The following is a 23,925-nucleotide window of genomic DNA, read 5'->3' as shown; positions in this document are numbered from 1 at the left end:
TTTGCATACTACCTGGGACTGGGTGTGACGCTCCCCTTTTCTGCATCTTGTCATTGGCGGTACCGGAGAACCAGCCTCCTTCTGGACGGACCAATAAGCGAACTCTCGGACGTGGGGCAGCAGGAGGTGGTGGGATGGAGGTGGGGTCTTGGAGTTGGATCGCTAGGCATATTAACCAATCATCCTCTGGTAGGGGAAGATCAAGCCGCGGATTGGTTGGGAGGAGGGGTCTGGGGATCCGTAGGCCAATGAGAGCTCTGGGTTGAGGGGGCCGGTCTCCACCCCGTAGGGCAGATAAGCAGCTGCAGCGGGGGTTGGGGGCTGTGTGGGGCTCGCTGTGGGTCCGAGGCGGGCGAGCAGTCCGGCTGGCGGGGGATGGCGGGGGCCGCAGCGGGCGGCAGAGGCGGAGGTGCCTGGGGGCCGGGTCGCGGAGGAGCCGGGGGGCTCCGGCGGGGCTGCTCTCCCCCGGTCCCTGCCGGCTCCCCTCGGGCTGGTCTGCAGCCGCTCAGGGCCACTGTCCCCTTCCAGCTGCAGCAGCCGCACCAGCGCCGGGACGGGGGTGGCCGCGCAGGTGAGCCGGGCCTGGAGTGCGTGCCGCTGAGGGAGCCGTTGGGGGGGGTGGGTGGCTCTCGGGTCGGGGGGAGGGGTAGGGGAAAAGTGTAAGGGGGAAGTGGAATAGGGGCGAAGGAAGAGAAAGGGGGTCGCGCAGAGTCTGCGAGGATGGAAGGAGCGAGAGCAAGGAACGGTGAACGCGGAGTGCACCTCCGGGACATAGGGCGGGGGAGTCGGGCCGGGAGGTGAGGGGAAGGTCCTGGCAGATGGAGGCTGGCTTTGGGGGCGTAACCGAAATGTGGGCAGAGATGTGGTGTGGGGGTGAATGGAAGATGCACGGGTGGCAGCGAGGTGTGAGGCGCGTGATGGGGGCGCCCTATGCAGGGATTGCACTGGAGCTGGGAGCCGGTGGGCGTTGGATGTCTGCACGCTGAGGGGGAGGGGCATGGAGGAGAGCCCCGTGGAGCCATGTGTTAGTTCTCCAACTTGAGTTTGGCCCCAGCATCCCGTTCTGCAGCTCTTGAGTTCCTTTTCCCACCACTTCATATGCGCTTCGCTTTATGGCACCACCTGGAGCTTGTTTCTTCTAAGCCGTTGGAATAAGTTTAACGGCTTCTACCACCATAGAAACGCTCCGCTCCTACTCCCTACGTTCCTGTTGGTATGGCCCAAAAGTTGTATGTTCCCAGATCACAGACCTGCTTAATATGGTTATCTCATTCCACCCATCGCGCGCGTGTGTGTGTGGAGGTGTAGGATCTGGGTAGTTTGCCCCCTGCCTTTCCGTTCTCCCCCAACCAATGCTGTTTTGTCCTGAGCTTGTCGGTCAACGTGGCAGTGGGGTGAGGGCTACAATCAAGTACAGTGTGGCAAATACTCCCACTTTCTCAACAGCACCAAAAAGATGTCTTAATAGCAGCTTAACGTGGTGGATGTGGTTGGCAAAGAGCAAGCTTAACCTTGCTTTCACACTCAAAGTTGTAATGGATCCCCTGCGAATGCAGGCAGTTAGGAATGGGAGAAGGAACCTACTTGCATGAGGAGGCTGGCAATAAGTTGAAAGTGAGGCTTAAATTTGATTCACACCAGATGTGAAAAGATCATTGCACACTTCCAAAGCCTCAGGGTCTACCAAATGTACAAAAGTCATAGTCCCTGCCATCTGATGGTTAATGACATTCTCTAAACCAGAGTTTCTCAGGCTTTTTGTGATTACTAAGCTTAGTTCCAGCCCCTCCTGAAAGTGTAGTTGCTACGGTGCCTTCCTAGGTAGGAATGGGATTAAGAGGGTCTCTGAACTAGAAAGTCTTCGTCCGTCTGGACTTCATTGTAAATCTTAGCATTGCATCTTGGAACACAGAAACTTGGTCAAATCTGGTAGCAAGGTGGTAACCAACTAGTAAAAGTATGCCTAGAATCTGATGATGTAGAGCCAGACAATGCTCAGACAAACTCAGGCCTATCGTGAACTGCTCTAAAGCAAACCACAAGAGTACAAACCTGTTGGTTTTGTTTGTGCCTCCTTAGAGTCAGGGAAGTTAGTAGAACAGCAAGCACCAGAACCTAGTCACTTTTAGTGGACATCAGCAGAAAGCCTGCCTGTGTAGTAGTTGGAAAGCTATTAACAGTCATATTTTAAGAGCAGTTATGTTTTGTTTGCTATAGATCTAACATTAAAAGGACAAACACCGGTGGATACTGTGGAAAGAAGAGTGTAGCTTTGGATGACTGAGTTCTTTACGTGGCCAGTTCCTTTTTTAGGACGAGGTACCCTAAGATACTGGTAAAAACATAGGAGGCTAGAGCTCTGCAAGATTTGTTGGATGATTTAAGACAGATTGAGTGATTTCTTGCTTATAGATTTGGGCTGAAGGATTGTTTCTCCTCCACCTATTAGTATCCCAGAGGCACTACTAATAAGGCACTTACCTGGTCTGTAGTGGGATTATTCGTAGGTTTGCAGTGAAGCAGGAAAGAGGAAAGACAGGAGGAAAGAGCAGCCTGAGCCTGTGGACTTATTTGCATTAAAGGAATGTCCCTGGCCTTTGGTTTGGGAGTGCATCAGGTCTTCTGCATGTTAACTTTTAGCTTTATGTGTGTTCAGATTTTTTCCATTCCTCGGCCTTGAGAAGTGGCAGAAGTGGTTTCCTCTGGGCCCGAAGGGTGTATGTGGTAGAAGGAAATGCTTTGTGGTCATAAACCCTTAAGAGAATGGCTTTGGATGCCAGAGTTACCTGGGTATCAAATCCAGGTTTTATTTTTTACAAGCTGTGTGGCCTAGAAGAAGTTAAGCAACTTCTGTGCCTCAATTTCCTCATCTGTAGAGTATGAATAATAATATCTACATCATAAGAATCAAATGAGTCAATAGCTGTAAAGTGCTTAGAGCAGTGCCTGGCAAGTAGAAGGCACTCTGCAGTGTTTACTGCTGCTTATATTGTTGTTATTTTCTCCACCCAGCCAAGGTGAGAGCCTGTTGGCCAGAGTGCATTGCCTTTTCAGGCTTCAAAGAGCAAACCCATATTGGTCTGAAACCAGTACTGCGGGTTTCAGAATTTCAGGGCCTCCCCTTGCACTTTTATTCACTCATCTTTTAAAATGGGCTTTCTAAACAGGGCTCTGAAACCCAACTGTTTAAAAAAAACGTGAGCTGGAACTGAGTCTCAGAAACAATCGTGTCGTCACTGTTTCTGTTTCCCATCTCAAAGTGATGTAGTGCTCAGGGCTGTGCAGTTATCTCTCCACCACACACCCTGTTGTGTTCTTGACAAGATATCTTAGATGCTGTTGTTTATTTTATTCATTTATTTATTTATTTTTGGCTGTGCTGGATCTTCAGTCCTGTCTGTGCTTTTCTGTAGTTGCAGCAAATGGCTATTCTCTAGTTGCAGTGTTACTTCTCTTGTGGGAGCATGGGCTCTAGGGTGTGCGGGTCGTGGCCTCAGAGGTTGCAGCTCCTGGGCTCTAGAGCACAGGCCCAATAGTTGGGATGCACGGGTTTAGTTGCTCCGGTGGCATGTGGTATCTTCCCAGATCAGGGTTCCAACCCGTGTCTCCTGGTAGGAGGATTCTTTACCACTGAGCCACTGGGGAAGTCCTAGATGTTGTTTTTTAAAAAAGGAGGAGTTAAGGATTTACCTTCTGTGGCCATTCATCCTTAAGGGATGTCTTCATAAAGTGAAGACACCTGGGCTTTTATGAGCCTGGGCAGGGGGTGTGGAAGGCAGAAGAGTGAAGACAAAAATGAAGATCAACTCTTAAGAAGCTAAGAGCTGCTAGTAGGTAACAGAAACCTAGGAGAAATATCTTACTGCAGTTTCTCCTTTAATTAAATTCTCGTTTGTGTCTTATGTCAGTAGGAGTCTGCTGACTTTTAAGTTCTTCTAGGACAGACTGATGTTGAACAAAATGGGGCTAGGAGGTAAACTGTTCTGGGCCCCAGTCTTACCTATTCTGTTTAGTGTCTCTGCCTCCATGTCCTGAAAATGAAACCAATGTTCAATTGGGTTTGCAAATTCTTCCCTAGAAGACCAGGCCCACTGGCCAGCTGGGTGCTGGGGGAGCCAAATGCTGCCTCTGAATCTCCTCTGCCCACTAGATTCTTCTTAAACCAAGGCTTGGCATTATGGTCTGCAGACCAAATCCAGGCTTCTGCCTGTTTTTGTAGATAAAGGTTTATTGGAATACGGCCATGCTCCTTCATTTATGTATTGTCTGTGGCTGTTTTTGCACATTGGCAAAATTTGAGAAGTTTTGCACAGTGATAAGAGTTGAGTAGTTTTGATAGAGACCAAATAGCCACAAAACCTAAAGTATTTACTACATGAACTTTTCAGGAAACAAACGAAAAAATAGCTTACCCCTTGTCTTCCACAATGTTCCTGACCAATATTACTGTATAAAGACGAGTTTCAAATGTATGTAGTATATACCTCTGCAGAAAATCCTAAGGGAGCAAAGAAAACTCAAGCTTGTATCCCCACTCATATTTTAGGGAAAAAGAAAGGGACATCAACTTCTAGTCCTCAATCTTTATAGAAGATCAGCACATGTAAACCCAGGCTACTCACCCCCACCTTGTCAGGTGACAAGTTCAGTAGATATAAACTAGTTTGGATTTACATAAAAGCTTAACTGTTAGGCAGATTTGCATCTCTTCCCTTCTTACCCTCCTTCCAAAGCTAACAACCCACAGTTGCAGTGAACATATTTCAAAGTCAGATGGACATTACTTTCGGCTTATCTCCTGTTTTGGATTCTTCTCCTTACCTTTTATTTTTCTGAACAGATCATTGAGAGGTGCCATAGTCATCGTTGCCCTCAAATACTGACTTCCCCACAGGGACATAGAAGCAAATGTCCATCAGGTTTTCCACGATGGCCATCTCAGTGAATGTAAAGCAGCATTGTTATTAGCAATGCTATTGGTAATTATTAAACTCTCTTTCCCTGCTATGCTTTTGTAAACTTCGTCCTTAGGGATGGGTGTTTGGAGAGGTATGGAACAATAAAGGAGGTTGCTTATTAGTGACCCTCATCAGACCATGGTCCTTCTGGACCTTGGTGTTAGAAACAGCCTGGAGATTAGAATAGAGTGTAACTTTTCTATGCCACAGAGCCATCTGCCTATAAAGAAGCTTGGGGCTGCAGTTAAAATCCTTTAAGAGCTACAATTGTCCTTTAAAAACCTGTGATTGAAACAGCTTCTGTTTGGCAGAAGCACTTCCCAGCCTAACACTGCTAGTTTGCTTTTGACAGCTTTGCTGGCATGAGGCACATGGTCAGCAAAATGCACTGTTGAAGTATCTGACTCTTAAATGTTATCACCAATGATGGCATCCTTGAAATTGGGCGCCACAATTCCTAACTGCTTATCCTTGTGGTACCCAGAGAAGCATGGGTCCATGTGTTATTCAGTATTTTGTACAGCAAAGGATTATCCAATGGGAAGCTCTCCACTTAGGTAACAGAGTGAGGATTTTTCAAACTATTTAAGGTCAGTGGAGAAAGGCTGAGAACAATGGTGGGGTGTGGCGGTAAGAGGACATTGTTCTCTCTGGTTCCAGATATAGACTATCCTCTAGAAAATTTGAGGCAGGATTGCAAAATTTTCATAGTTGTGTTGGCAGTATGAGTGTTGCCAAAGTGGTTGGTGGGCTTTAGTAGTCCGAGAACACTTCACCTACATTTTCTGCCAGTTTATAATGAATGATGTGATGGGCACCAAAGCCACACTATCCCTTGGATCTTAATGGAGCATCCTCCTCCGGATTCTTGCAGTCCTCATGTAGAGCCTTGATGCCAAAGGATTCAGATTTTATTTTAGGGTGTGACATATTCTGGGGGCAGGTCTGGTTTTGAGTTCTTTTTGACACCATCATATATATCAAATGCTATATGACAGTAGCACAAATGCTTTACTAGACTTACCTGGGCTTACTTTTATTCCACAGGCAGCTTGGAGCCCTTTGAAAGGGCTGGAAGGGACAGCCTTGTGTTTCTTCCCATTTCAGAGTGAAGGTGGGTCACTACCAGCAAGTTAGTTTGGTGAGATGGGGCTGTCTCATCTTTTATCACCCTCTGAGATGGATAGAAGAGGGATCAGGGAAGAATGAAAGCAGAGAAAAGATGAATGAGAAATCTGGTGATTTGAGTCTTCACAGAGGGCTCCGTTATTTGGTTTGCCACTTTATGAATTAACCAAACATTAGCCAAACTAGTCACATTGTTGGGTCCAAAACAAATCCTGATCTCAGAGAGAAAAGAATTTGGGATTATATTTAAAGTTATAAATGATCTGTGCTCCAGTTCCTCTCCGGTCGTGTGGAACTGAAGGGGCTCTTGTTCTTGAGAACAGCTGTCTGGAGGGAGGCTCTCCACAGCTGGCTGCTCTCAGCCAGGCCTCCAGCTCATGCTCCCTACTGAACTTCCTGGGTTTGAAAACTCTTCCTGGCACTTTGCTTTTTCCTCCACACTTTTCCTCAGAGTTGCTACAAAACTGAATGCCCAGCTTGGAGTTATTTAATATTTGTCCTCAGGCCCTGAATATACTTCAGTTGACTTTTACTTTGTGGGAGCACCACAGCCAATCAAGGGTGGCTTTAATGAACTTAAAAGAATGCTATCAAAGTATTTCATAATAGGAAAACTTTTAACTCCAGCCCCTGGGGAACCTGGAACTAAAGTCCGGGCTGTGTGCAGACACTTACCCAGACAGCCGACACCAGGGGCGGTGAACGCCTTGGGGTCAGCTCTGCTACACATTCTGGAAGGGTGGAGGTTGACGGGGCGTGCTGGGGAGATACCTCCCAGGGCTTTGGATGATCTGAAGTGGCAGGCTGGAGGGTTGAGGGGGTTTTCTCTCCGACGCTGCCCAGCTGTGACTTCTTAGAGGTGGCAGGATTTTGCAGGCAGAGTGGTAGTTTGGGGCACCACTTCTCTGACTCTGTGAGCCCCATCTTGCAAATGGCCGGTGGCTTTCCCAGGAGGAACTTTGTTAACAAGTGTAGGTCTCATTGACCACCTGCCCTGCTGCTTGCCTCCCTCATCATCTGATCCTAAATAAAAATATGCAGGAGAGCATGGAAGTCTAACCTCCTTAAGAGGCAAAGGTAGGATTAAACATACAGCCCTGAAAGCAAATTACTAACACATGCACTGGCGAATAAAATGCAAATTCAAGCTAGAGGAGGTACAAAACGAAGGAATATTTAGAGTTAGGTAGGATTAATTAGAGAATTACTGAGATGTCTCTAGTAGGCTTTTTTTTTTTTTAAGTTGGCCAGTGTATTATTCTCCCTACGGTTAAATTAAATTTTTACTCTCTCCCTTCCCTTTTGAAAGTGGCATTAGTGTGTCCTTGTTTGGTCAGCTGTGCTCTTTAACTTTCTCAAATCTCTTTAGGCCCTTCTGCCCCATGTTGGAAATTGTGTGCCTGCCTTTTTAAAAGATAGGCACCTCATGTTTCAAGTTCAAGTGCAATGGAACTCACCCTGCAGCTTGAACAGATTTGAGTGTTTTTGCAGAGGGAGGGCCAGGGCAGCTGGGGAGTGTCGTGCTCAATAAATACTTGTTGGATGGAGTTGCTGGAAAGGGAGCAGGGGAGGGGGAGTGAGCCGCGCTTCCCCAGGCTCATTTGAAATGGTTTTTCCCACTTTTGGTCCCCACACTCTCTTTAGCTACTTACAAGGCACCCCCTCCCCTCCTGAAGTGTTAGTGTTCTCTCTCTTCCAATCACTGGTCTCCCATTCATCCTGGTTATTGGGCTCAAAGCCCAGCTGGTGGCAAAGACGTGGCATTTCCATGGATGTCTTTGCTAGGCCTGTAGATTCTCTTCCCCCCCACACTGAAAGCCAGAGGGTGAGCTTGGCGGTTAGTTACCAGGTTGATCCATGGAAACAGCCAATGTTTAGGATTTTGTTGTGATTTTGTAAAAGAGCTAGATGACCTGGCTTTAGGCTTAGACGTGTATATGGGTGAGAAGCCAAGGATGGAGGCTGGATGTCCTTTGATTCCAGGTGGATTTGCACCAAATTCCTAGGAGTGCTATAATGTATAAGGAAAGCAGAATCTGAATAAGCAGCTTTTCTGGGCTAAAGAACGGAATTGTCTAGCTTGTTGGCTAGACAAAATTGTTGGCTTTAGGGTGACCAGAGGTGTGATCAGGCTAGAAGCTCCCCTCCCAACCCAGGCACCATCCTTTATATTAATACAAAGCACTGCTGTTTCTTCTTCTCTTTTCCCACCAAATGGGGGAAGTACTGTAAGGAGATGCTCACTGTCGTTCTCCAAGCCCTGATGCCTACACTGTCACGTGTAGAGCCTGTGTTCTTCTGCCAAACTGCAGTCCTGGCGGCTTAGTCAAAACGGTTTCATAAACCTGCCCAGCTGGGGGTAACTTTGAACAGAGTAAAAATGTGATTATAAGGGGAAAAAAAGCAGTTTCTCCCCTCCTCCCCTCTTCTCCACCCTCCAACCCCATTGCCACATACTGCTTCCCTTTAAGAGTTTTCTGTGCCCTGTGTGTGTTTGATCGCCCACACTGCTTTGAGAGAACCGCAGCTGATAACACGTGCGCGCCCTGCCCCACACCTGCAAGCTGGCTGAGAACCTGATGCCTGGCCCCTATTTGGCGATTGTCTTGTAACTCATGCCCATCAGATATGACACACAAATTGGGAGTTGAGAGTGGAGTGGATAGCATTTGGCGTGACAGAGGGATGCAACCAGAGAGCTTTCACAATATTTTGTCGTCTGAATTTCAAGGTTGGGGAGGGGAGGCCCATGCAAGGCCATCCGTGTGGTGTGTGCACATCTTAATGCCGGAGGCAGCACCTGGACTCTTTCTCATTGGAACCTCTATCCTGGAGAGTTCTCTTTTCACAGAATGCTAAAGCAGCTACTTCTGTGGAAAGAAAGTTTGGATCCCAACCCAAGAAAGCCCCAAAATCCATGTGCATTTTTCAGGGAAGTCGAGAATGTGGGTAGCATTCGTTGACAGTGCGTTCTGCGTATTTAGCTCTTCGTTGCTTGCAGTCGGTACCCTTGAATGTTTTTCCTTTATTCTCGTCAAACACCTGCAGGTGCAGGTGGCATTTGCTTGTTTTTGCAGATAGGAAAACTGAGGCCCTCAAAGGAAGTGACCTGCCTGAGACTGTGTGACTAGTAAAGTCCTTTTGCTCCTGATCCAGGGCTCTTCCCACTTATGCGTGGAGAGCCGGTGAGGAATTTCCCTCCAGGCTGGCATCCTGTGCTGCCTGCCCGCACACATCCAGCCTGTTTCCCTTCTGCTCACATACATGTATACCAGGAGCAAAAGTTCATATGTTTAACTGACCAGAGAGAATTAAGAAGATGGGCTGCAGAGAAATCTGTCTGTTCCTTTAGCGCCCCATAAGTGACTGTCCATTTGATGTGGCTGACTGGAAGTCGATGGTAGCAACATTATATGTGTGATATGGTGGCAGCTTTTGAGTGTTTTCAGCGGGTTTGAAATATGCAATTTCCATGCGGAATGAGAAGCTAACCAAGAGGCAGAGTTTTCCTACCTCTGTGGAGTCATGGTTATGGTTGCTGAGCTTTGACCCATGTCAAGGAGATATTCTTAAGATGGAGCTTATGGGAAAGGGTGTCTTTCTTATGTGTAAGTGTGGAATCCCCCCAAATCACCCAGATAAACGTGGGTGGTGCATTCCTGTGGTGGGGAGATAGGTACAGATGGGATTGTGGCTTAGATGACAATTTAGTCCTCCATATAGGGGATGACTGTTGCAGACCTCCACCACCCTGACCATGTCCTGCTTGAATGTGTCTCTCTTCTAGCTTTAGATTAACTGGGAGTGGAGTCATTGTGATACCTGATAGTGCCTTTATGAGACAAGTGTGTATCCAATAAGGGGACTGGCAGGGACTTGAACTCAGGAGAAAGCTCCATCTGGGGATGTGGTATCATGGAGAACTGCCTGGGCTGCTTCCTAGGGAGGGTTATGGGCAGCTCTGACATCCTTATTTCTCTTACAAAACTAGATTTTGTATAGAATTCTTGAATGTTCTAATAACCATATGCTTATGTGGAACCTTTCTTTCCCAGTTATTTCCCAACTGCATAGGTAAAGCCCCATTATAACAAATATAAATATAGTTCTATATAATAAAGTTGTTTCTATGCTTCATTTAAATGCTTTTGTTGTTGTTTTTTTTGTGTGTTTTTTTCTTGTTTAAAGAAAAAGAAAAGGAAACCAACTATCTTATGTAAAAAGTACTTTTTCTGCTCCCTGTCCATGTAATAGTTCATCTCTAAGCCAGAATATGCGAGGGCTTACTTTTGCTTTGGAGGTGGGGAGTGGGGAGTGGGGCTGTGGACCCATTGCCGACTAGCATGCCCCACTTGGCTTTTTCTTCATCGCGAACCCCTCCCCGCCCCGCCCCCCACCCCGCCCCCTGTTCTGGTCGTTTAGACAGACCACCACACAAAACCCAGCAAAGGACAGTATGTGTTGTGTAGGTGGATGTGAGTGTGTATGTGTGTGTGTGTGCACACGCTCACATTTGTCTTAAGTGAGAACATGTGGGAGCTGGATGTGACTGTAGGAGAGCATATATATGAGTGTGTATGTAAGGAAAAGTGCATGTGAAAGAAAGCAAATGATAAACAGGACAAATGTTTAACAACAGGCAAATCTGGGGAGAGGGCGTATGGGTATTCTGTGTACTGTTCTTGTTCTTACATCTATATGTTTGAAATGCTTTCCAAATAAAAAGTTTTGAAAAATGAATATATGCTAGGCTAATTTGACTGTATCAGGAGTTCTTTAGAATGGAAGTTTTCTTCTGTCATCCTTGTAACATTTCTTATTCTTCCCATTTAACAGAAAGAACAACCAAAGCCCAAAGAAGTTAAGTGACTCGTCTTGAGTTCGTGTAGCACATTGAGGCAGGATTTGAGTCCAAGTGTTGACCGTTATGGTAGGAGACTGCAGCTTGTCCCTGCTGCTTGAGCTGGACAAGGTTGGCCTCAGATTCTGAGAGCCACTGGGTGCCTGCTACCGTGTGTCTGAGCCCATTCCATGCCCCACATTGACCCGGCAGAGGGGTCAGCAGTGTTGCAGCAAGCTGCTAATCTACACCGAGCATGTTCAGGATATCCAGGTATCTTCTAGGGAAAAGTGCTTCCTCATTCTGAGAAACGTTCTCACTCTGCTCTTCATTCAGCTCTCTGCATTTCTTAAAATACATGAAATCAGAAGGCTTTCGTGTGCCAGAGCTGCAGAGTAATACTACTTTTCATTTTTATAGTAGAAACCTGAGGGGAAAATAAGTTTTGTTTACTAATAGAAAGTGATGCCAGTTATAGGCTGGCCCAGGCAGCTTTCTTGGCTGTGTACCAGTCTGCCTGTTGTGCCCACCACCTTGTGAGTATACAGGAGCCTATGCTTTAGTGCAACTCATCTCACCAAGTAGACAGAAGTTACAACTTCATACACAAATGAAGGGCTGCACTCTTTGTCAATGAAAATCTTCCACTGACCACAGGGCCCCAAGAGGAGTGGATCTGGTCTTCGCCGCTAAGCAGTGTTAAGGGTCCAGACGCTACTGTTTGTTCCCAGCCCTTGTTCTCTCACTCCACACTGCGTACTCTGCATCTGTCTGTGCTCCTTCAAGGCACTTGAATTATTCCTGACATTTTTGTTTACTGACATTTCCTGCCAGCTTTCAGAATTGGGGTAAGTGAATGAGTCCAACTCTACTTCTTAACATAGAAGAAACAGTTTTTGGAAGATGTTTAGTTTTAGTATGTGTCGTTTACCAAAATTGCCACCCCATGACCACCCTAAAGTGTGAGTGTGGTTAAGTTGGCCTCAAAGGACTTTTTTCAGGTACTCCAGCCAGTTACGTGAAATGGACCCCCGAGCATTTCCTATACTGTGCTGTGCTTAGTCACTCAGTCACGTCCGACTCTTTGGGCCCCCATGGACTGTAGCCCGCCAGGCTCCTCTGTCCATAGGGATTCTCCAGACAAGAATACAGGAATGGATTACCATGCCCTCCTCCAGGGGATCTTCCCAACCCAGGGATCGAACCCAGGTCTCCTACAGTGCAGGCAGATTCTTTACAGTCTAAGCCACCAGGGAAGCCCAAGAAGACTGGAGTGGGTAGCCTATCCCTTCTCCATGGGAACTTCCTGATGCAGGAATCGAACTGGGGTCTGTGTATTGCAGGCGGATTCTTTACCAGTTGAGCTATCTGGGAAGCCCCTTTAGTATATTACTATGCCAGTCTTTATGCTTCGGTTGTGTGTTCTTAAGCGGTTATCAAGCTATATAGTGTTCTTTTGGCTCTGTCTCACCCCAAAATCACCGCCCAGTGGATAGCATCCAGAATCCAGATAACATGCAAGAGGATGAGAAAAGGCTGTCCCCAAGGTCCTGCTGGGTTCTGTGCAGTGTAGAGGCCTGTGTTAGAGCTGCTGTACGGATGGCCAGAGCTGTCTACTTGAGGGGGACCCTGACCACTGAGTCTTTTTCTTCCAGCTCTTAGAGGCATGGAGGGGACATCTTGGTTATTAACACCCCAGTCTGTTCCCATGGATCATATTCTCCCTTTGCTTCAGGAGGATAAACCTGTTTTTTACCTGACTCATAAAAGGTATCGTTACTGTCAAGCAGCTTTTGGTTTAAGGGCAGATACAAAACCCATCATATATGGGGAAAATGGTATAGCCCACCTTCTATGTCCTCCTCAGCCCCTGAAGGCACATGTGGAGAGGTCACTTGACAAGCATCCTGCGGTGAAGTCATCAGTCGTCTCAGGTGTACAGTGAGGGTAGGAAAAGTCTTCCCAAGGTCATACCTTTCAAGGCTCTTTCTAGAGGAGCCATTTGATCTCGTGTTTCAGACAGGGTTTACCCTGGAGGCACTATATGACCTTTGAGCCTCCCTTAGGAGATCTAAGCAACCAGCACGACTGGGGCTTTAGAGCAGGGGCTGCCCTGGAATGTTGCCTAGCACACTTTGGGGTTTTTCCACCAGGCACAGCCTGGGAATTTGCCTGGGATTTGAGGTCAGGCTGGATCAGTTCCAGAATGTCAGAGGCCAGGTAGAGAGAGAATAACTCGGTGGGATGGAGTGGTCTTTTGAGTATTTCCATTTTGAAGCTGGGAACAGAGTAGAACTTGAGTAAAGAGATGGACATAACCAGAGAAGACTTTGCAAGTGGGACAAAATGATCCATGGAGGTTTTCAAGGCTTTGAGGGTTGAGCAGAGTCAACCCTAATAGGATTTTAGACCCTGAAGGCAAAGCATGGCCCTGAGAAACAGAATCGGTTAATTGCTCCTTTAACCCCCCCTCACCAACCCCCAGCCCGAAGCAGAATGAACCAGAGAAGCGGTCCTGTCAGACCTACTGAGGTGTAGCAACTGAGCAAACCTGCCCCCTGAGCTCTGGTGTCTACTCAGCAGTTACCACGTGACAGCCCTCCTGCCTGTGGCAAGCCACAGGTAAATTGAGTGCTATTTATACTCCCCTGCGTGGGGGTGGAGGTGGGAGAGATGGCCTGGGAGCCCACAATACAGCCGCCTGATCAGCCCAGGTAAGACATGTCTCTCTTTGACTTTGTGCCTGTTTTCTCCCTTAGCTAATTTTGCCCCAAATGACAGCATGGGCTTTGGGGCTTTCAGTTTAGCTGACTCTGTCAGTAGCCATCTCTTATTACTCACTCTTAAACAGTTGGGGAATTCTAGAACTAGCTGGGACTCAAACTCGCCAGGTACAACCTCCTGCCTTCTGGGAGGTGGATATTGAGACCTCTGGGGCCACGTGATGGTCCTTCCCTGGAGCTCTTCAAGAGCAGACACTACCATCTTCCTCATCCGTCCCTCCTGTTCTGATGAGCAGGAAGTTCTTCCTTTTATCTGGTTGGAATCCTTCCTAATTAAAGTCTTTTTCTGTCCTTTGTTTTTACACTCACACAGTTCACCTTCCTCCTGGGATCTAGCTACCTTCCCTTTAGCTACCTTTACTCATTTTCCCTGGGATCTCAGTGGTTCCTACATTCCTGCTGAAGAGCAGTAATGGCGAATAGATGACCAGGGCTAACATGGTGAGGCTTAACTGAGGTGATGTCCAACTCCAGCTGTGTTTCTGGATCTGTGGGAACCCCTTAAGTCTGCCCCGTCTAGGTCTTGCTCCTGGGACGACACGCCACTTCTTAATTTAGTTTTTTGTTTGTTTGTTTTAAAATTTGGGGTCATGCTGGGCAGCATGCAGGATCTTAGTTTCCTAGCCAGGGATCGAAACTGCCTCCATCCCCTGTATTTCCTGCAAGTGGGAAGTTAGGTCTGGATTTGATTCAAGTAAAACATTTTGGGCACGAACATTTCTTGGGTGAAGTTGTGTGCCCATGATGTATCCCTTCAGGAGGCACATGGGGTCAGGTCTTCCATTACTAGTAATGCTGAGTTTGATCACTCGAGGTGGTGACCACCAGTTTCCCCATTGCAGAAGTACATTATTCTCTTATAAGTGGTTTATGGGGAGATACTTCAGCATTTAAATATTCTGTTCCCCACAATGTTTTTCCCAGTAGTTTTGGCATCCACTGATGACTCTTCCTGACTGAGCTGTTACTTTGGGAGCTGCATAAAGCTGGTTCTAAACTAACAGAGAAGGGCATGAGTATTAATGTGAGCTGTTCTAAAGAGGAGTGAAAAATTGGGGAGTTTTGGAATCCACTAGCGGGGGAAGGCAACAAATTTAGGCCATCAAATTCTGTCAAAGTCTAGGTTATTTTGTGTGACTTGGACTGATAGTAAATTGAGTATCGGCTACTCACACATATGTTGCTGTCTGGCAGTTCGTGAGGTTAGGGAGAAGGCAGGCTAGATGAAGCTAAGATTAAGTCATGATTTGTTTACAAAGCAGAAATTATTTTGACTATTTGAACATTATCTGTAATTCTATTCTTTTTTTGTAATTCTGTTCTTATTTCCTTTTCTTTCTTTCACTCACTTTCCACTGTTCTCACTAGAAAAGGGATCCCTCCTTTTTAAATAGTCTTCTTTGTCCTTTCGTCTCACATGCCCAGTGAGCAGAACTGTCCCCTGGATGCAGGTTTGATTGCGCTGGTTCCTAGTGGGGGAAAGGAATAGAGAACCCTTCCAGACTGAAGGGAAGTTCCTGAGCCAAGGCATCCAGCCAGTCATGCCAATTGAATCTGACAATGAAACACAAGAGGGGAAATGAACTTTGAAAAATCTTCTGTGGGGAAAAAAGACCTGTGTCTCAAGTTGCTCTGTGGCCTTGGAGAAATGTCTCCACGAGGGTGTTCTGGGCCCTCACCTGGAGAATTCCTGAGAGTATGTGGGGCATACACGTTCAGAACAGAAAGCAGGGTAGGGTTTCAATCACGGTTGTCCTCTCACAGGATTGACTGTAGATGAACCTCCCCAACCTCTGGTTCTTCCTTCACCTCTTTTATCTTTAAAGAGCTGACGGGGCATCGTGATTTCTTCTCTGCTTGATAGGAATCAGATTGTTGTCTGGAGTGAAGATACGGAAGGTTTATGCCTGTCCTCTGAGTTTCTAGCAATCTAGAAATTCATCACTCCCAAATAAACAAGGTGTGAGAATTGTTTTTAGGGGGAGAAGGCTAGGCCATGGCTATTTATGCTCTTCTTACAAAGGCCAACTAGATCCCAAAAGAAAGCATGCTCCAATCAGTAACTGCTAGTATTTTGTCCTGTTTTAAGAATGTTGAAATCCTACAGAACTCCTTTTCAAAGAATTCAGATAAAAGGTGAAAAGTCCACACCACTTCCTTTTCTTCTAACTGCAGCTGCTTGAGAATTGAACAAATACCTAAGTAACTGTTGTCTTCTCTTTGTGCGCACAAGTGCACACACACACGCACACACACACATGTACACTGTGGAATCACCCTTTCCCTCCTTGCTAGGAAGAGTCTGGGACTTCCTTATTTTTTCCCCATAGTGACACCTCCAAATGAGTTTCTACTGACCCTTCTCTCCAGCCACCCATAGGTGTGGCCTGCATCCTGGGGAGTCAGACACACAGCAAGAAATGCTTTCACTTGAGCTGCACACTTAGATATGGAGGGAGTATTAAGTACAGAGCCGGTATTGAGGTCTTGGCTGAAGTTTTTCATTTTTTTTCTCTTTAGTTAAGCCTTCTTGGTAAGGGAAATGTGCTGTTACTCTTTTTTTTCTTCTTTTTAATCTCATTTCTTTAGTTTCTTCTCCCTGTTATGGTTGAAATGAGCTATTGCTTGGTGTTGAAAGAAGTGTTTAAAGCTCCGGGTTTAATTTTCCCAGCTGGGATGGATGGGGTCTCCTTGGGCTTTCCAAGGAGGGCTTCTAACTCCTGTACAGTCATATTGGGGATTTCGGTTTGACCACAACTTCCCTCCAAAACCCACATGTCCCTGAGTTAAGCAGTTAAGCGGCGCGGGACCACAAGCCGCTCAGAAGACTGCCTGCACTGCTTAATCCCAACACACATACTAAAATGGAAAAGTAATCCCTATGAAGCTGCAAGAAGGAACTTCCCCTAATTACTGCAAATCTGGTATTGGGGAAATGTTTAGAAACTCAGAATCTCTGTTTTACTTTGCTCCCCTCCAGATGAGCATTCCTCCCTCCCCCCACCCCCAACGAAAGTGCTGCATCCCAGCTAGGAGACAGGACAGGGCCTGCTCCCCGGTGTGCAGCCGGCTGCCTGCCCCAGCCTCCCGGCGGCCCTGCCTCTGCCCGCTCCCAGCGTGAAGATCAGCGACTGAAAAAAGCACATTGTTAAAAAAACATATGTAACAGGATCTCATTTTAAACTATATATATGCCTACGTATGTGCCCTGAGATCAGGAAGGATTGCTCAGTGGTGGTTTCTGACTGGTGGCATGCATCATTTTTTAAGTTTTGCTAATCTGCATTTTAAAATTTCCTTTAATTTCCTCCAATATATTTACAGCTTCTGTTACAATGAGAGTTTTTTCTCTTAAAGAGAGGAGGTGAGAAGACTAGTGCTGATATTGGTTCAAACCTCAGCGACATGAGAAAGCGACTAATAACTTGTTTGTTGAACCTGCCTGTTGCTGAGTTTTGCCACGTGTGAAATCTCATTGACTGTCTCTTCTTACTTCTGTAGTCCTTTTTGGATAGTTTGGGGTTACTCAGACTCATGGAGTGAGTCTGGAGAATGGATGGAGAGTAGCCTCATCTTACTTCCCAGGCTTCTCCTGCGTTGCCCAAAAGATAGTAAAATAAGGGAAGTAGCCCCATAGCTGCTCAGCCAGGACCCTTTGTTCAGGGGCTATTCTCTCCTTGTAAGCTGCTGAGCCTCCACCCTGCAGTCTAGCTCTGGCCAAGTTGAGAAGGGCAGCCGCAGATGCCTCACTTCCTGGGTCATCTGCTGCCTTCCTCCCGTCCCAACCCCTCCTCCTAAGAGCTGTTGCCCTTCTCCTTTGGGTTCTCAGAGTGGGGGTTTGCTGGTGTGGTCAGGCCTGAGCTGATTTCCAGCCAGGGATATGAGGTCCTTCTGGAGAGTCAGTGGCTGGAGGAACCCCAGAGGCTGAGCTGGCAGCCTGGCCCTTACGGATTATATTGGCTGCCCCCACTTCAGCCTGGTCAGAAGCAAGCTTCTTGTCCTGCTCCTCCTGTGTCACCATTGCTGGCTCATGATGGGCACTTAGAATCTGCTACTGAAGGAATCGATCAGTCTGCTGTGGTGTGCCAGTCCCCTTGTCAGCGGTTCGTGTGTTTCCGTCCTATTCACTGTTCCCCAAGGCACAGACACTGGACCACTGGTCCTCTCCACTCAGAGGCCCCCTCCCCGAAGCCATACACAGGCAGCAGTTGGGAGACAGGGCCAAGTGGCTCCGGAAGATAGCACCTAAGGCTTCTTATCTCCGGTGTGTGCTGTTTTGTTTTCCTCATTTGCTGTTGCTCAAGAACCGAAGCATCCGCCACTGCTCAGCTGCATGGTGAAACAGCCTGGCCCTGTGCCAGGGAGCTTCACCAGGTGGTTGGGCTGTAGAGGCTGCTGCATGCGATGGGCTGATAATACCCACAGCACTGTAAACAGGACACCCCACCCTCCTGCAGCCACCCAGCCAGTGCCTCGGCAGCCTGTTGCTTTGTCTTGGCCTGTCGTGATAGGGGCGGCTCTTCTCAGACAGGGCAGCCAATTGTCCTGTTTCGCTCCCCCTGTTTCCCAAATCTGAGAGGGTACTTTCCAGAAATGAAACCAGTCCATTTTCCGACCACAAGCAACCGTTCTTTGTGACTTCTCAGCGCTTCTCCTTTAACCATAATCACACAATTGCAGGGCAGAACCCCATCCCCAGGTCTTTCCGGTGCACCCATGAGGGAGGGAGGGCCCAGGAGCTCCTGTTCCATTTGCACACACTCGGGACATGCCAAGCTGACCAAGCCGCTGATGCCTGAACCTCCCAGCGGCAGGTTCCCCTGCACTATTCTCTGGAGACTGTCCGGCCTGGGTTAGACCAACCCTAGGGAAGGAAAAGGCTCTGACACTAAGCTGCCCCCTTCCCAGGGGACGTTTGTGGCTGGAACTCACCCTGCGTGTCTCCTCTTCCTATACGCCCCACCTCCACCTTCAGTCCTAAAAGATCACAGTGTGGGGAAGGGTTAACTGACAGTAATTGGTTTGATGTAATCTATCAGAGACTTTAAAATCTTTTGCCTCTCATCTTCTGTTCTTTGCAGCAGGGGTCCGACCGGTACCTGTCTCAGATCAGCGGCAGCATTAGATTAGAAACAAAGGGCACAATAAGTGTAATGTGCTTGAAATATCCTGAAACCATCCCCTCCACTCCAGGTCCATGGAAAGAAAGGTTGGGGAGTGCTGCTTCCCTAAGAGATAATAAGCCGGGACTGTGCTCGACGACAGGAGAGCAGGTCTGGTGAGGGATGAAGAGTGCATGGTGCCTGCTGCAGCCACATCACAGTGAGGGCCGAGCTGAGATTGGAACCAGATTGCTTGTACCCAGGTCCCTTCCAGATATGTCGGGGCCACGCTCCACCAGCCTGTGGCCCCTTTGAGGGTGGTGCAGAACATGCCAGTGTCTGACTTCGGCTTTGGTTTGTGTTGCATTTGTGGGGGAATGTGACACCTCGGTTTTGCCCTAATTAGTTTTGGTGATTTTCCTTTTTTTTTTTTTTTTAATATATGGAGAAGCAAGTCAGAACCCCCGAAACCCTGAGAGTCTTTATGAATAACTTTGGTCAGAAATGACTGGAGGGCATGTAGAATTGACCAAAATGGGTGGTTGGAGTCTTATACCAAATTCCAGGATCTTGGGCCCTCCCTAGCCCTGGGGGTGCTGGGGAGTGATGTAGCCTCTGGTTGCTGCCCTTGAGAGTGGACCCACGTAGTTCAGCAATGGGGTAGGCTGTGAAGGGTATCCATGGGAACAGTGTAAGACAGACGTGGTTTCAGACATCCCTAGGGATACTAGACTTTCCCCCAGGTTTCAAAACATTCTCCAGAAAACCAACTAACCATCTGCTCCCCCCACCGGCCCGCCCCCAAAATAAGCAGACATCCTGGTCAGGCCCGCAGTCTCCTTCCTCACCCCCCTCCCTGAGGGAGCTGCCAGGCGTGTAGGCAGGTGTCCACACCCTCAAGGGCATTACTGACACATGAAGGCCGAGAGCCCCCGTAAGCTGATGTAGGAAGGAGGAGGCTTGGGTTTGAATGTATGACTGCTCCTCACTCCCTGGGTGACCAAGTCCAGTGCAAGACTAGACTTCCCTGTGCCTTGTTTTCCTTATCAGTCTTTCTGGAATCCCTTTTAGGAAAACAAAAGACTGTACCCACACAAGTACTTTGGGGTAAAACTTGAAAGTATTATGTAAATAGGGGTATATTTAAAGCCTCAGAATGGAAAAATTCTAAAGGAGGTTTTTGCAACAAATTCTGCTGAGGGGCTGGGAGAGGTGTCTCCAAGAAATCTTTCTCCCCAGAGCTTTTTCTCACCCCTGGAGCCACAGCCCCCTTCCTTCCAACAGCAGTGAAGCAGCTGTTAGGATCATGGTGTTCTGGCCTCTATGCCAGTCTCTGGCTCATCTGCTTCCCACCTGCTCTTTGCTTCTCTGTCGTGTAATCTTGTAAACTTGCCCTCCAGAACCCCTGCCTCATCCGTGGACTCTTGAGAGACAGTTTGAGAGAACCACAGGATAGCATTTTGGTGTCTGGCCAGGATGCTAGCATGGGTCAGAAGCTCCCAGAAATATCCGGATTGCCATCTTCTGATCTTAAACCAAGGATAGAAAAACAAGTGGTTGAAATGCCAGTGTAGGAGATGCAGCTGGGACTTGAGCCTAGCATGCCTGTTACTAACTTACTGAGCAACAGGTGCAGGGAAGAAAGGAAAGACATTGGGCCTCCCTGAGCCTCAGAGGAAAGGGACAAGCGACTCGGGGGGATTTACTCACAGGGAGCTGGGTGAGCATGGATTTGCAAGGCAGACACTCTTGGAATCCAGGTGTAGTTAGAGCAGGCTCACCCTTATAGTAACAGGTTTTTGATTTTGTGCAAATACTTAATGCATCTGCCAGTATTCAGCCCTATGCTGTAGATGCTGTGTGGGGTTCAAAGATAAATTAGACACAGCCATTGGCCACTGGTTATTTATTATCTGGGAGTTACAAATACTTGTCATCCGAGAGAGGCTGCAAAGTACTAGAAGAGGACACAGCAAGGGCTTTTCTGGGGGTCCAGCAGTTAAGATTCTGTGCTTCCACTGCAGAGGGCATGAGTTGAATCTGGACAGGGAATTAAGATTCTGATGCTGCACAGAGCACCTAGACAGAAAAGAAAAAAGGAAGAGTATAGAGTACTGAGGAAAATCAGAAAATCTGAGACATTCCTTCCAGGGGACCCAGGAGGCTCCGTCAAGGTGGAGATGGTTAGGCTGGCCCTGATGGCTGGGTCAGATTTTAGCCCTGATCCACATGTGCAAAACCTCAGAGGAGGTCAGGCCCATGTCGTGGATGGGAAATGGTGTACAGTAGTTTGTCTGGGACATAAGATACCTTGAAGAGTAGTGATTTGTAAAGAAAAGGTAAGTGGGACCAGAACACGAGGCTTTTTGAGTACCATCTTTGAAAGAAAGCCTTTGAAGAGTTTTAAGAGTGTGAAGGTCATTTAAAATGATGTGTTGAGATCACTGTATATTGGTTTGGAAAGGTGTTTATAAGGTGAAAACACTGCAAAATGTACAGTATAATCCCATTTTTATTTTGAAATATATGCACGCACACACTGCACAGAAGGCAAGGCCCCCAAGGATGTATATCTCATAGTATTATCAATGAAGCTGAGCACCGAAGAATTGATGCTGATGTTAGAGAAGACTCTTGAGAGTCTTTTGGACTGCAAGGAGATCCAACCCAGTCCATCCTAAAGGAGATCAGTCCTGAGTGTTCATTAGAAGGACTGATGTTGAAGCTGAAACTCCAATACTTTGGCCACCTGATGCATTTGAAAAGACCCTGATGCTGGGAAAGATTGAAAGCAGGAGAAGGGGCCGACAGAGGATGAGATGGTTGGATGGCATCACTGACTCAATGGACATGAGTTTGGGTAAACTCTGGAAATTGGTGATGGACAGGGAGGCCTGGCATGCTGCGGTCCATGGGGTCACAAAGAGTCAGACACGACTGAGCGACTGAACTGAACTGAATTGATCTCTGGGTGTTGAGATTTGAAGCTTTTTTCTTGTTTATTTACATGTTTCTTTGCACTACTTTTTTTTTTTTTTAAATTTATCTTTTGTTTGTGCCATGTGACTTCCATAATCTTAGTTCCCTGAGAACCTGGGTTCACAGCAGTGAAAACATGGAGTCCTAACCACCAGACCACCAAGGAAGTTCCCACATTTTTATGTCATTTTTAATTTGTTTTAAATGAGCACATATATGATGGCTGAGGGAAATGATCTAGAACTATAGGAATTAGACAAAAGGAATTAGATAAAAACTGAGACTAAAAGTTATCCATACAATAATATTTATGAAATTCAAATTGAAGGGAAACTCTCAAACATCTAATAATATGAGAGTGGCTAAGCAAACTACTGTATATCAACTTGGTAAAATGTTCAGTTGCTAAGTTGTGTCCAACTCTTTGTGACCCCATGGTTTGTAGCACACCAGGCTTCCCTGTCCTTTGCTGTCTCCTGGAGTTTGCTCAGATTCATGTCCATTGAGTCGGTGATGATATCTAACCATCTCATCATCTACTGCCCCCTTCTCCTGCCCTCAATCTTTCCCAGATTGAGGGAAAGATCATCAAGGTTTTTTCCAGTGAGTTGCCTCTTCATATCAGGTTGCCAAAATATTGGAGCTTCAGCTTCAGCATCAGTCCTTCCAATGAATATTCAGGGTTGATTTCCTGGTTTGATCTCCTTGCAGTCCAAGGGACTCTCAAGTCTTCTCTAGGACCACAGTTTGAAGGCATCAATTCTTTGATGATCAGGCTTCTTTATGGTCCAACTCTCACATCCATACATGACTACGAGAAATACAAGACTATTAGAAAAACTATAGCTTTGACTATACAGACCTTTGTTGGCAAAGTGGTATCTTTGCTTTTTTAATACATTGTATTAAAAATGACAGATATGTGGATTGTTCATACTTGAAAATGAGTATATGAAATGGGTAGAACAAAGAAGAATATCATTAATACATTTCATATTGATTACTATGTCATGTGATACATTTCACACAGTAAAATGTGTGTAAATATTTAAATGGATTTGGAGAATGTAGATAGTATTACTAGTGTTTCTCTTTTTTCTATTGAGGTGAAACAGACAGAGGGGCTTCCCATGTGGTTCAGTGGTAAATAATCCACCTGCCAAAGCAGAAGACTCAGGACACACGGGATCGATCCTGGGTCAAGAAGATCCCCTGGAGGAGGAAACTGCAACCCACTGCAGTATTCTTGCCTGGAAAAATCCCATGGACAGAGGAGCCTGGTGGGCTACAGTCCACGGGGTCACAGAGTCGCACACACACGACACGTAACATAAAATTTCCCATTTAACCATTTTAAGTTTATGATTCAGTGGCATTAAGCGCACTCACAATGTTGTGTGATGATCACCACTGTCCCTGTCCAGAACATTTTCATTGCCCCAAGCAGAAACTGGTGCATGCCTGCCAAGTGGCTTCAAGCATGTCCGACTCTTTGTAACCCTGTGGACTTCTCTGTTTATGGGATTCTCCAGGCAAGAATCCTGGAGCGGGCTGCCGTGCCCTCTCCCAGGGGACCTTCCCAGCCCAGGGTTTGAACCAGTGTCTCTTACGTCCCCTTTATTGGCAGGCAGGTTCTTCACCACCAGCACCACCTGGGAGCAGAAACTCTGTGCCCATTAAGTAATAATACTCCATTCCCTTCTCCTGCTGAGCCCCTGGGAATCTGTTCTGTTTCTGTCCCTATGAATTTGCCTATCCTAGGTACCTCATTTAAATGGAATCGTGTAATATTTGTTCTTTTGTGTTGGGCTTTTTTTTTTTTTTTTCACATAGCATAATGTTTTAAAGTTTCATTCATGGTATAGCAGGTATCAGAACCTCATTCCTTTCTGAGACTCTCTTGTATGTTTGGAACACATTGTGTTTATCCTTTCATCTATCAGTGAACACTTGGTTGTTTCTACCTCTTGGCTGCTGTGAATAGCGCTGCTATGAACGTGGGTGTACAAATATCTCTTTGAGACCCTCCTTTCAATTCTTTTATATATATACACCTAGAAGTGGAATTACTGGATTGTAGGGTAATTCTTTATTTAACTTTTTGAGGAACTACCAACCTGTTAGGGTCTTCTTAA

At 46.8% G+C, this 23,925-nt stretch overlaps 1 protein-coding gene across 1 annotated transcript in view; it reads left to right on the top strand.

Moving 5' to 3' along the window:
• The first annotated feature begins 375 nt into the window (after positions 1–375).
• Positions 376–23,925, top strand: part of FAM117A (family with sequence similarity 117 member A) — a 42,247-nt gene continuing 18,697 nt past the window's right edge. Inside the window, exon 1 of the mRNA XM_040245654.1 lies at positions 376–571. Coding sequence (XP_040101588.1) covers positions 376–571 — 196 coding nt within the window. The remainder of the gene's footprint in view (positions 572–23,925) is intronic.

This window comes from Oryx dammah, unplaced genomic scaffold, assembly GCF_014754425.2.
Source record: "Oryx dammah isolate SB20612 unplaced genomic scaffold, SCBI_Odam_1.1 HiC_scaffold_8, whole genome shotgun sequence".
NCBI lineage: Eukaryota > Metazoa > Chordata > Mammalia > Artiodactyla > Bovidae > Oryx > Oryx dammah.
Note: the sequence above shows the minus strand (reverse complement) of the source record. Positions and strands in the feature narration are given on the sequence as shown.